We start from the raw sequence: 14,756 nt of genomic DNA on the forward strand, positions 1-14,756 counted from the left end.
ATCTGTGTGTGTGTGTGTGTGTGTGTGTGTGTGTCTGTGTTAATGAATATAATGAATGTGATGAGCAGTAATCCAGGGTTCATGGTGGGGGTGTGGTCAAGGTGTGTGATGTCACTATAAAGGAGGCGTGTCTAACCTGAGAGTAGATAGACTGATTGGAAACTTTTCTCCAGTTTGGCCAATAGGACGCTGAGAAAGGCATCAGATGGAAGGGAGGCAGGGTCAGGTGAACTCTGGTCATACACGACGACCTCTTGACCCTGAAGATTCAACCGAAACACACACACACACAGATATATGCATTTATGTTCTAATATCAGATATCACTTACACACACACTCTCTCTCTGTTGTGCAGATAATGTAGAATATAGACACTAATCAGAGCCAAAGTGTCTAAACTGCTTTGAGGTGTGACCTCGTGACCTTGTTGGTTTGTTAGTGTTGTTGTGAGTGTGTTTGTGGTTCAGATCTCAGGTGTGTTCTGATCCAGTTACAGCAGCTGACCCACATCTGCTGCCTCAAATACATGGAGAACAGAACAGCACACCTCTCCTGCACAACAGCAATCATTCATATCTGAAGCACAAACCGAACGTTTAATTCTGTTGGAGCTTTGATCAAATCACTATGAGAAATGCTGCCCTGCAGAAGCAAAACACAATAACACACATTTTCTCAAAACTGAGTTATGAGTGAAATCGTGACTCTTAGACTGTGATCTGTCCTGTGTGTTTGATTCAACTATGATCAGATTCAGAGAATACAGAGTGACACTATTTGATAATCCACATTTGGCTGAAAAGTCCAAAAACTTTGAAGCTGTTTTTTTAGTTTCAGTGTTGTAGTTACTGTATTTTGGCTTTGAAGGGCAGAATACTCATTCTAAAAACTCATTTCAGGAACCAGAGAGAGAGAGAGAGGTTGCACAGATAGCTCTGTGATGAGGTCACTCGGCAACCTGTTGCTAAGGCACCACAATGGCCCTTGTGAGAGAGGATAGCCTGTTTGTTTAATATGTTCATCATGAACACACACACACACACACACAACACACACTTCTACACTCTTTTAAATTCAATTAAAATAAGAGCAAAGTAGTAGAGAAAATGATGTCATCATTTACTCATCCTCATGTTGTTTCAAACCCAAAGAGAATCCCAAAGATGTTTAGCAGAATGTTCACGCTGCTCTTTTCCAAATAATGAAAGTATATTCCAAGTCTTCTGAAGTCATACGATAGCTTGGTGTGAGAAACGCTCAGAAATTTCAGTCATTATTCACTGAAAACCTTCCCCTCCAAGCAGCTCTCAAATCGCATTCACACACATATTCAAACGGAGAAGTTGTGTCCGGTTGCAACACGCATGTAAAATGTCTGGCATCAATGACATCAAACTTGCTGCGACACATCTCTACACAACATATTTGAAATATGCGAATGCAAATGAGATTTGAGAGCTGCAGCAGAGGTGAAGATTATCAGTGAATAACCATTTAAATTTGGGTTTGTTTCTCACACAGAACTCTCATATGACTTCAAAATGCTTGAAATATTGCGCATGAGCCGTATGGACTACTGTTAGGATACTTTGATGAGCTTGAGGGCACTATTTTAAGAGCACGAGAAACGTCAGTGGGCATGGCCATGAAGTTTTGGTACTTTCGTGGTCTAGACGCAAGTGGGTTTGGCAAAATCGCGCACGCAACGTGCTAATGGGCTGGGTCAAGTGCAATTTCATTAGAAGGTTCTTCTCCGGATTTTAAACGGTCTGCATCCTATATTGTCTTATATATACAGACAAAAACAGCACATTCATAAGAAGTTAGTCATGTAAATGGACTGTATGCAGTGAATTAAAGAACAGATATATGGACACGCCCCTTTTATATGCTTAGAAAATGTGATTCACGTCAGGATTTGGAGGTACGCTCTGATTATAGAGAATGTATTATTTATCATTTTAATCTACTGACACACAAATCATGGCTATAATTAACAGTGATTGTATCTGTACGATTCATTCATTTATTGAAACCAAAAATATTTCTAAATTCAAAGAAAATTGGATAAGACGTAACACGTTCATTGCGCGTAGTGCTGCACTTTGCACACTCATAAAAATACAGGCCTGAATGTAAAAGAGCAGCCTGAACTGTCTGCTACACATCTTTTGTGTTTCAGAGATGAAAGAAAGTCATATGGGTTTGGAACAACATGACGATGAATAAATGATGAGAGAATGTTCATGTGTGGTTGAACTCTGACCTGTCTCTTGGCGCTGTGCTGCAGTAGTTCGGTGATCTGGATCTTGTCTTGTTGTAATCGTCTCTTCATCAGTTTGGAGCAGTTCACGTTCACCGCCTCCAGGATGTGACACGCATTATACTCCACAAACGGGCGGCTGTCGATCAACAGCACGCGGTCAAGCCCGCCCTCCAGTAGCGCCACCAGACCCTCGGCCCCGATGGACCTCACCGAGCGCACGGGTACCGCACGCTCACACATACCCACAATCCCTCTGCTTCCTCTGTCGTAATGTCTCTCTGTCTGTCTCTCTCTCAGAGGAGCGGCGTGGCCCTCAGGGGCCCCTCACGACATCAACGGCCCCATTGTAGCAGCCGCTGATGATGTCACCCTGCTGGCGTTCGGCGGGCGGCCCAAAGCCCCGACTGAGAGGAAACTCCACAGGACAAAAACTCACGGCAGCCCTTGATTGTGTGTGTGTGTGTGTGTGTGTGTGTGTGTGTGTGTGTGTGTGTGTGTGAGTGTGTGTGTGTGTGTGTGTTCCTTCACACTCTTACAGGAGCAGCACACAGACGGGTTTCAGTTCCACCTCGTCATCGCTTCACTTCATGCTAAACAACTCGAACTCCTGCAGAGAGAAAAACACAATGAGAAACCCTCACCATTCACACATGACATCACACTCAACTGTCCAATGAGGTTTGAGCTTCTCTGCCTGTTTATTCAGCCTCTAAACTCACCGTTTGTTTGGCAGTTTTCTGTCCAAACTGGACAATTAAGTGTTCATTAAGATTAAAGCAATGTGATTTTAACACGTTTAATGGGTGTTCTTAAAGGAATATTCCGGGTTCAATCAACAGTATTTGTGTCATAATGTTGATTACCACAAAAATTAATTTCGACTCGTCCCTCCTTTTCTTTAATAAAAGCACAAATGTGTGTTCCAGTGAGACACTTACAATGGAAGTCAATGGGGTCAATTTCTAAAGGCAGAAATGTGACGCTTATAATTTTATAAAAGCACTTACATTAATTCTGTTAAAACTCATGTATTATATGAGCTGTAGAGTTAGGATTTACAGTGCTGTGTTATCTAGTTGTAAAATGTTTACACAGAAAAGGTTAGTAAGTAAGTGATAATGTTCAGTTAGCCGGTTGTTATCGCGCAATAAACCCTGACGGGGTGATCAGGATCCCGACGTGAAGCGGACGACTGAAGGGGTTTATTTTACGATAACAACCGGCTGACTGCTCATTATCCCGCTTATTACACGGCTACTAACTAAATAAGTAAATACATGGACATAAAATATTGATTTGCATTGAAATTATGTCATTATGTGAGAAGAAATAAATCACTGAACAGCTGAAATCCACCTCCGGTTTGTGTCAGAGATCTGTTGGTGTTTATTTTGTAATTAATGACCGTCTGACTGCTCATTATCCAGCTTATTACAAGACTACTCGCCATATAAATAAATACATAAATAAATGCACATGAAACATTGAAATTATTTTATTAGCGTACTTGTAGAGATCTCACAGTAATCCGAGAAGCAGTAAAGATGACTCGAAATACCCGGATGAGCGGTCTGATATGCGGATGTGCGGTTGTTACTGAGAAATATCAGACCACTAGATGGCGCCATTGACCAATCAGAATCGAGCATTTTAGAGGCAGTGTAATAAGTGATTTTATCACACTGAAATGATGTTAACATCAACTTTTGAAACAATGAGTATTTTAATGAGGGACGATAAAGGAGTGACGAGTTGAAACTAAGTTTTGTGGTGATCAGCATTATGCCACAAATGCTGTTTATTGTACTGGTGTAACATCGCTGTAATCACAGCCTCCAGTCAATTACTGCTAGCAACAGCAATCCGATAAACGACAGCAATGTTCAATACATAGTTACATTTAATAATAAATAGTACATTAATAATAATAAAAATCGGAATAATTCTTCCACCACATAATATCGTTTACTTAATGCAGGTTGTTAAACATGTAGCACGTTTATCTCTGTTTTATTAAAGAAACGTAGAAACAATGCATGAATGTAGAATGTGTGTGTGTGTGTTTACCGGTCTTTACAACAGCTTATAATGCGTTTTATCCACAAAACTGCTCAAAAAACTGGTGGAAATTCCCTCAGTGCCATAAAACTTCCATCAGTCAGTGTGTTCACAGCCGTTCTCAAGAGAAAATCCCCACAACAACACACACTCTCCATGAATACAATACGGTTTGGAGTTTCTGCATCTTGTGTTTCCTTCTAATAACATGAAACTTGAGTTGGAGCAGAACATTTCCACATATAAAAACGGATCTAATTACGGAGAAAATGAAAATCAAATCCCCGCTGTCATGTTGTCGTCTAGTCCGGTGTTTCTCAGACGCAAACTTTATATTAGATATCAAGTGGCAACACAACACAGTGTCAAAACAGATTAGTGTACAAAAGAAAATGAAAATGCACACACACACACTCACAAACACACACACTCACGACACACACTCACACACTCACAGACACACACACTCACGACACACACTCACAGACACACACTCACGACACACACACACACACTCACAAACACACTCACTCACGACACACACTCACAGACACACACACTCACGACACACACACACACACTCACAAACACACACACTCACAAACACACACTCACAAACAAACACACACACACACACTCACAGACACACACTCACGACACACACACTCACAGGCACAGGCAAACACACACTCACAGACACAAACACAAACAAACACACACTCACAGACACACACACAAACACACACACTCACAGACACACACTCAGACACTCACACAAACACATACACACAGTCACAGACACACACACTCACGACACACACTCACTCACAGACACACACATACTCACACACACACACACACACACTCACAGACGCTCACACAAACACATACACACAGTCACAGACACACACACTCACGACACACACTCAATCACACTCACAGACTCACACACACACACACACACACTCACAGATGCTCACACAAACACATACACACACACTCACGACAAACACTCACACAAACACACACACAAACACACACACACACTCACAGACACACACACACTCACAGACACACACACACACTCACAGACACTCATACACAAACACACACACACACACACAAACACACACACACTCACAAACACACACACACACACACACTCACAGACACTCACAAACACATACACACACTCACAGACACTCACACAAACACATACACACAGTCACAGACACACACACTCACGACACACACTCAATCACACTCACACACACACACACACACACACACACACACACACACACTCACAGACACACACACTCACGACACACACTCACAGACACACTCACAAACACTCACACAAACACACACACACAGTCACAGACACACACTCAATCACACTCACAGACTCACACACACACACACACACACTCACAGATGCTCACACAAACACATACACACACACTCACAGACACACACTCACTCACAATCACACACACACAAACACTCACATAAACACACACACACTCACTCACACACACACACACACGAGCTTGAACTGGCCTAAACAAATTTGACAATTTTGTAAAATGCATAAAGAAGGGAAGAAGTGTGATGTATGGCCTTTGACATCAACAACAAAATATATAAAAAGTGTTTTCTAGTTTATAAATCTATTTAGGCCTTTTTTTGCCCGATTAGTTGCATTTTAGGATTTGCATTTAACCAGAGAACTATTGATAAGATTTTATTTCTTGGTCTGATAAATAACACATTATTTTGGTTTTAGAGTCATGCTGAGTGACTGTCCAAATGTGTGCAAACAAACGCATTTTAGTTCCGTATGACTGTGTCGTCATCATCAGTTTAATTTACTCTGACCTTACTCTCTGTGTTTACAAAGACAGATGAATTAAAAGTGTTTGCTCACAGGTGATGTATTTGAGCGGGTCATTAAGGTTCATATTAACGGCTCTGTCTGAAGTTAATAGCTCAACCGTCCCACCAGAGACGATCGTCATAGAGGGACTTTGGTCCATCAGTCTGCCATCAAACACAAACATCAAACGCTGCTGAACCGCACAAACAGAGACATTTTAAACTCTGCAGAGAATATTAAAGTCAGTCTGCCATCTCTGATATTTAAGCAATAAGCACTGGACAAAAACATCCTGATAGAACTGTGTCATTTATCAAATGATGCATTTGTTGAAATGAAAAAGAAAACGTCAGTGATGAGTGTTCAGTGTTACTGCGGGAAATTCTCAATTCCTGCAGAACATCACAGTGGAACAAACATTCCTGAGACAACACACGTTCCTCATAGCAAGATTCATAACCACAACAAACAGTGACGGATCCTAAAGACAGACACGGTGTGTTTCTGACTGTTTAACACTGTCTAAAAGGTTAAATAGTTACTCTCTTCTGCAGAACACAAACAGAGATATTTTGATGGAGAAGTGATGTCTGTTTGTCCGTACAATGCAAGTCAATGGGGTCCAACACGTCCAAGCTCTAAAAGGGACATTAAGGCAATCCATATGTCTCCAGTGGTTTAATCCATGTCTTATGAAGTGTGTTCAGCGCTCTGCACTTGCGTCAAGTCTCAATCATGCCTCAAATCATGATTGCGCCAAGAGACTGCAGATTTATAGTGTTATATTTTAGTCTGTTTCTCACCCAAAACCGATCAGATCACTTCAGAAAACATGGATTAAACCACTGGAGTCATATGGGTCACTTCTATGCTGCCTTTATGTGCTTTTTGGAGCTTTAAAGTGTCGGACCCCATTGACTTGCATTGACGAAAACACTTTACATCTCCATCAAAATACCCTTGTTTGTGTTTTGCAGAAGAAAGAATGTCATGCGAGTTTGAAACGGCATAAGAGTGAGTAAACGAATAGAGAATCCTAATTTTTTGGTTAAATTATTCCTTTATGACTACACCGATCAGCCACAACATTAAAAGCACCTGCCTAATATTGTGTAGGTCCCCCTTGTGCCACCAAAACAGCACCAACCCGCATCTCAGAACAGCATTCAGAGATGATATTCTTCTCAGCACAATTGTACAGAGTGGTTATCTGAGTTACCGTAGACTTTATCAGTTCAAACCAGTCTGGCCATTCTCTGTTGACCTCTCTCATCAACAAGGTGTTTCCATCCACAGAACTGCCGCTCACTGGATGTGTTTTGCTTTTGGCACCATTCTGAGTAAATTCTAGAGACTGTTGTGTGTGAAAATCCCAGGAGATCAGCAGTTACAGAAATACTCAAACCAGCCCGTCTGGCACCAAAAAATCATCCATGCAATTATCTAATCAGCCAATCGTGTGGCAGCAGTGCATAAAATCATGCAGATATAGGTCAGGAGCTTCAGTTAATGTTCACATCAACCATCAGAATAGGGAAAAAATGTGATCTCAGTGATTTGGACCGTGGCATGATTGTTGGTGCCAGATGGGCTGGTTTTAGTATTTCTGGGATTTTCACACACAACAGTCTCTAGAATTTACTCCGAATGGTGCCAAAAACAAAACACATCCAGTGAGCGGCAGTTCTGTGGATGGAAACACCTTGTTGATGAGAGAGGTCAACAGAGAATGGCCAGACTGGTTTGAACTGACTAAGTCTACGGTAACTCAGATAACCACTCTGTACAATTGTGCTGAGAAGAATATCATCTCTGAATGCTATTCTGAGATGTGGGTTGGCGCTGTTTTGGTGGTACAAGGGGGACCTACACAAAATTCGGCAGCTGCTTTTAATGTTGTGGCTGATCGGTGTGTGCTAACATAAAGATTTCATGTTAGAGCGGGATTTGAGCAAACACACACACACAAACACACAAACAAACACACACACACTCACACACAATTCTTCGGTTGTCCATCGAAATCCGATGATGACGTCCACTCATTTAACGGTGATATCTTTGATGGCTGAACAGTCCTATCCTGGACCCACAAGCTATATTGCAGGTGAGGCATATATATGAGGTAGCTGTGGTGGTAGTGATGGCAACCATGGCTGTGTGTCTCCCGGCTCTCTCCTGTTGTCTTCTGGTTGTCCTCTCCATCTCCAGCATACGACTGCCATCCCTACAAAGCTGTCGCCAGATGGTACGATCAGCACCAACATACTCCAGGTCCTCGGGTCTGATCTTACACTTCCTCAAGGCATCTTCATTTGATCCTTATAGCACTTCTTCGGCCCTCCAGCTGAGCGTCGACCATGATGTAGCTGACCATATAGCACTCTGCAGGGTAGCCGACATGCAGGCATCCTTATCACGTGGCCCAGCCACTGCAGCTGGCGCTGGGTGATCATGGCCTCAATACTTCTGCAGTTGGTCTTTACAAGTATTTCAGTGTGAGGCATACGCTCACGCCATGTAATTCCCAGAATGCGCTGAAGGCACCTGATGTGGAAGTGCTCTAAGGACTTAATGTGACGGCTGTAGGTTACCCAACCTTCACAGCTATAGAGGAAGGTGGTGACACAGACCATTTGGTATACAATGACCTTTGTGGAGGGATGAAGGTTCTTGTTCTCAAATACTCTGCCCGAAGTCTGCCAAAGGCAGATGAGGCCTGTTTAATCCGGCTCTGGATATCGTTGTCGATGCCGCTATCCTCTGTGAGAATACTCCCCAGATATTTGAAAGATGGCACTACTGACAGCTGTTCACCACCAATAGTGAAGGGAGGTAGAGTGGATGGGACACTTGTACTCCATTGGAAAAACCACTTCTGTCTTGGTGGTGTTGACAGTCAGCCCCATCCTGCTGTATGCTCTCACCACCACAGCAAGGACAGACTGGAGATCCTCCGGAGTAAGGGCCACAAAAGCACAGTCGTCTGCATACTGCAGCTCCAGGACTCGCTCTCTACAGAGTTTAGTGGTTGCGTGGAGCCTCCTAATGTTAAAGAGATTGCCATCTAGTCTGAAGTCCACTGCCACACCACTGCTGTTCTCAAACTCGTTGTGGAGAACCTTGGTAACACACAGGAGGAAGATGTTAAAGAGCACTGGCGCTAGCACACACCCCTGCCTCACCCCTGTGCGTACAAGGAAGGGCTCCAAATTTTGTCCACTGATGGTCACCCGAGCAGTCATCCCATCGTGGAACTGGTGGAGGATGTTAACAAATTTATTGGGACAGCCAAACCTGAGGAGGACATCCCATAAGAGCTCTCTTTGCACAGTGTCAAAAGCTTTGGAGAGGTCGACAAAGGCATAAACAGGTCCTGATGTTGCTCCCGGCACTTTTCCTGAAGCTGCCGGGCTGTGAAGATCATGTTGACTGTGCTCCTGTTCCTCTGAAATCCACACTGCAATTCAGGCAGCATTGACTACAGTGATGTTACTGATGAGTCTCTGAAGCAACATCCTAGCCAGGACCTTAACAGCAACAGAGAGAAGTGATATGCCCCTACTATTGCCGCAGATGGCCTTGTCACCCTTGTTCTTATAAATGACATCAATGTTTGCATCTCTCCATTGTTGTGGGATGTTCTCATCAGTCCAGGCCTTGGTAATGTACTGGTAGAGGGTGCGCATACACATGTACCCTCCTTCCTTTAGTAGCTCAGCAGGGATATTATCTGCACCAGGGGACTTGTTGTTCTTAAGGGAACGGACAGCTGACAGAACCTCCTGGAAGGATGGTGTTAGACTGAGGTTATGGATGAGAGGATGTTCAGGCAGTTCATCCAGGATGGTGGAGTCTGCATCAGAGTCCTGATTAAGCAGAGTGTCAAAGTGTTCAGCCCACCTCAACAGGATACTATCCTGATCCTTCAGAAGCTTTAGACCATCTGCTGTATTCAGAGACGTGACGCAGCGATTTCTTGGGCTGTAGATGGTTTTGATAGCATTATAAAAATTATGCATATCATTTTTATCAGCAAAGGACTGGATTTCATGTGCCTTTTCAGTCTACCACTTATTCTGGATGGCCCGTGTTGTTTTTTGCACTTTTCTCTGAGCTACCTGCCAATGTTGCCTGGTGTTGGTGGATGTAGGGTAATCTAAAGTTGCCTGATGTGCTTTGTGCTTGTCCTTAAGCAAGTTATGGATGGTGTCTGAGTTATCATCAAACCAGTCTTGGTGGTTCCTGCTCTTATGGCCGATGGATTGGGCCGCTGCATCGTAAAGTGCAGAGCTGATATAGGTCCACTGTTGTCCCATGGTGTTTTCTGGGTTCAGACAAGGTTCCAGCTCACTTAGTTTCTCAGCTAAGAGGCGTCGGAACTCACTTCTGGCTTCTTTGCTTCCCAAACAGTTGTAATTTAGCTTCTTTTTGTTGGGCTTTTGCAACCACAGAGGGGGACACACTTTCATATGGAGCTTGGCCTCAATCATACGATGGTCGGTCCAGCACTCTGCACCCCTCATGGCATGGGTGATGTGAACATCCTTGATGTCACTACACCTCACAATGATGAAGTCAATCATGTGCCAATGTTTAGAGCGAGGGTGCATCCACAAGGTCTTATACTTGGCCTTCTACTGGAAGATGGTGTTGGTTATGGTAAGTTTATGCTCAGAGCAGAGAATAAGTAGCCTCATGCCATTTGCATTCACCCTGCCAATACCATGCCTACCTAGTACTTCACCCCATATCCTGTTGTTCTGTCCCACCCTAGTGTTAAAGTCCCCAAGCAAGAGGATCTTGTCACTCTTAGGGATCCGGCAAAGAGCTTCATCCAGTGCCTGATAAAAACATTCCTTGGCCTCGTTCTCAGATGGCAAAGTTGGTGCGTAGGCACTAAGAAGTGTGGCATAACTCTTCTTTGCCAGGGGGATTCGGAGGATCACTAGACTTTCACTAATGCCAACAGGTTTTTCTGTGAGACTTGGTAGAAGGGTGTTCTTGATTGCCAGTCCTACTCTGTGATGCTGTCCACCTGTGGGGAAACCTTTCCAGAAGAAGGTGTAACCCATCCCTTCCTCTGTTAGAGAGCCTTCATCCAGGAGCCTGGTCTCACTCAGGGCAGCAATGTCAATGCTGTAGCGCCTCAGCTCAGCAGTGATCAGAGCTGTTCTCCGGTGAGGCCTGTCAGAGATGCCATACGAGTCCAGGAGAGTCCTTACATTCCATGTTGCCAGTTTTAGGTTATATTGTTTCTTATTTTGACTGCAGTAGTGGAATGACCCGGTAACCTATCCAGGTGAGATTGAATGGGCAATTTTTAGGCCACCTTTTCTAGGCACTTCCCCAATTGGGGTGAGCAGTGTGGTCCCTAAACAGGGCTGCTCAGTCGCACAGGGGTCTGCTGAAAACAGCTGCCACTCAGTCCCAGCTGCTAGCGACCAAATACCCTGGACCGCTATTGTGCAGGGTTCTGACTAGGAGCTCCCAGTCCATTCGTACCTGCTCCCGTTGCCAGACACCCCATCGCCATCAGACTTCATCCTATGTAAGGTCCAGATATTGTTTGCTGTGGTCAAAAGTGGAGACCTGCGCAAGGAAGGGTTTTAAAGTGCCACAGGGGGTGCGCCATCCCCAGCAGCACTATCTTCACCATGATGGGGTAAATCCAGTAGCAAGGGGGGTCTCAGGACAACTGGTCCCACATCTTGGCTGCAGGAGGCTGCCGAGTCCTTTGTTTGTTAAGGCCTGCCTATTGCGCACCACCAGCACATTGCTTTTCTGTCAGGGTGTGCTCCCTTAGCCTTAGTCTCAATAGACATACCACAAGGCAGTGGGGCTATTTGCCCATAGCTGGGGCAGTGGTTGACGGGCGCCAGGGCATGTCCACACAGTAGTGGGCCTGCACGCCTCGTCTCTGGGGCCCACTGCTGCTCCGAGATCCCCTGTAGTTTAGCCTGGGACCGTGAGATACCCAGTTTCCGTGTGTGGCCCCGGGGAGGCACTGCAGGAGTCTTGGTGGTGGAGAGGCTCTGTACTGGCAGGAAGAGGATTACACACTCTGCTCCTCTTTTCACCTTCTATCAAGGAGGCTAGCCAGTGGCAATAGCTGTAAGCAGAGAGTAGCAAGCATAGAGCACAATGCGGCAAGCAGTACTACTACACTACTGCACTACTGCACTAGACGCTTCACACACACCCTGTGTACCGGCTACACACACATATGCATATGCAGACATACACACACACACACACACACTCACAGACACACACATGCATATTGTGCTTGTATTATAGTATTTCTCTCATTCTCACAGATCAACATTCAGAACTCTATGACTATCTGATAACCAGGAAAAGCAAATACGTACAACAACAACGGCTTCCACTGACAGGTGATGTTTAAATGACACAATAATAAACACTCACTTCTCGTATTCTGAACTTCCTTTACAGAAATATTCTGAAATGACACACATGATCATGTGATCCACTCCAATCACCTCTTCACACTTTCAGTTGTTTATACGTTATACATGAGTTTATTAAATAGTAAGACCCAGTGTTTGCATTTTTGAGTATGATGGTATAACCATTTAATTTTATTTTACTTAAACAATAGTAATACCATTGTTATTAGGACATGAACTACAAGGGCATATTCTTTTAGCAGATGCTTTTGTCCAAAGTGATTTAATAAGATGAATATATGGTAATGAGAATATACAGCATTGTATTATGTAAAGAGAACATTCAATATCACAACCATGGTATTATTTAAAGAACCTTGGAATACCATGTAAATACCATAGTATATAGTAATCTTTCTGTACCATGGTAAATATATCAAATTAATATGGTATTTCTATCTGCTAACACTATTGTAACAGGCTAAAACTACAGTATTTTTCTAAAAGGGAAAAATGTGTAGGTAAATATTTGAGTTAGGCTAATTAAAGTCTATAAGACTGAAGTGTTAGTGGCAGTTTGTACATGATGTAGACACACACACACACACACACACAAACACACTCACACACAGACTCACACACACAAACAGACTCAAACACACAAACACATACAGACACACTCACACACACAGACTCACACACACACACACTGACAAACACACAAACACACACTCACAGACTCACATAGACATACACACAGACACACACTCATACACACAAATATACACAAACACACAGACTCGCACACACACATACACAAACATACACAACCACACACACACAGACTCTCACAAACACACACACACAGACTCACACACACACTCACACACACACACACACTCACAAACACACACTCACACACACACACACAGACTCACAGACACACACACACACACATACACACTCACATAAACACACACACACACACTGACTCACACACACTCACAAACACACACTCAAACACACAGACTCACACACACACATACACAGACTCACACATACACACACAGACACACACACATACACACTCACATAAACACACACATACACACACACACACACACACACACACACTGACTCACACTCACTCACACACACACACACACACACACACTCACACAGACACGAACCGAAACATAAGCGCACATGACAAGCGAAAAAACCGAAACTTTCTAAAACTTTAAAATGAGTTTTTACCAACTTTACTCTTAAAACATTGAACAAAACTCATGAGAACATTGTATCTTCACACACACACACACACACACACACACACACACACACACTGCGGCCCTCCGCGATATATTTATCATTTAAAATATGTCAAAACTCACCGTGAACGTTTGTGTCCGTCTCATTTTACAGTAAATCCTCAAATGAGATGCTGAGTAATAATGCTAGTTTATTAGTAATACTAGTAAATTAGTCGTGAAGAAGTTTGAGTGAGTTCATGAGCTCAGCGGGTAAAAATAACATCATGGCGTCATTTAAACACACACCGGTCACAAACAAACTAAACTCGCTGAAAATCAAAGAATAAACGCTTTAAATCCACTGACATCCGCTCATGAACACAGTAAACTCACGGTAAACTCACGGTAAAGTCCTCTCGCTGCTGTTCTGAAGGAGATGTGTGTGTAAAAGTGTGTTAAAGAGAGTTTATGAGGAGGAGCTTCAGTCACTGACATGATTACACAACCAGCACCAAACCCTGTTTACTGTTTTACTTCATTAATGTTTAAATTATTATTACACTCGTAAAAATGGTATTTATAAGCCAGTTATTACAATTAACCAGTTCGAACCTCAGTTTGTATTTTTGTTGCTTAATAGACGTCAAGACAATCTCGAAATCCCTACAGTCTGATACCCTTAAAGGGACAGGTCACCAAAAATGAAAATTCTCTCATCATTTACTCACCCTCATGTCATCCCAGATGAGTATGACTTTCTGTCTTCTGCAGAACACAAAGGAAGATTTTTAGAAGAATATTGAATGGTGACCAGAACTTTAAAGCTCCAAAAAGCACATAAAGGCAGCATAAAAGTAACCCATAAGACTCCAGTGGTTTAATCCA

The 14,756-nt window shown here is 43.3% G+C and overlaps 1 protein-coding gene across 3 annotated transcripts in view; it reads right to left on the minus strand.

Moving 5' to 3' along the window:
* Positions 1-14,397, minus strand: part of dusp16 (dual specificity phosphatase 16) — a 24,050-nt gene extending 9,653 nt beyond the window's left edge. Inside the window, exons 1-3 of one of the 3 annotated variants that reach the window (XM_051690573.1) lie at positions 14,276-14,397; positions 2,269-2,875; positions 137-260 (exon numbers count right to left, since the gene is read on the minus strand). In XM_051690573.1, the coding sequence (XP_051546533.1) occupies positions 137-260; positions 2,269-2,508 (364 nt within the window). In that variant the 5' untranslated portion in view covers positions 2,509-2,875; positions 14,276-14,397. Of the gene's footprint in view, positions 1-136; positions 261-2,268; positions 2,876-14,012 lie in introns of all 3 variants that reach the window. The other 2 variants (XM_051690575.1, XM_051690572.1) reach the window with 2 other exon arrangements.
* Between the last annotated feature and the right edge of the window lie 359 nt (positions 14,398-14,756).

This window comes from Myxocyprinus asiaticus, chromosome 47, assembly GCF_019703515.2.
Source record: "Myxocyprinus asiaticus isolate MX2 ecotype Aquarium Trade chromosome 47, UBuf_Myxa_2, whole genome shotgun sequence".
NCBI lineage: Eukaryota > Metazoa > Chordata > Actinopteri > Cypriniformes > Catostomidae > Myxocyprinus > Myxocyprinus asiaticus.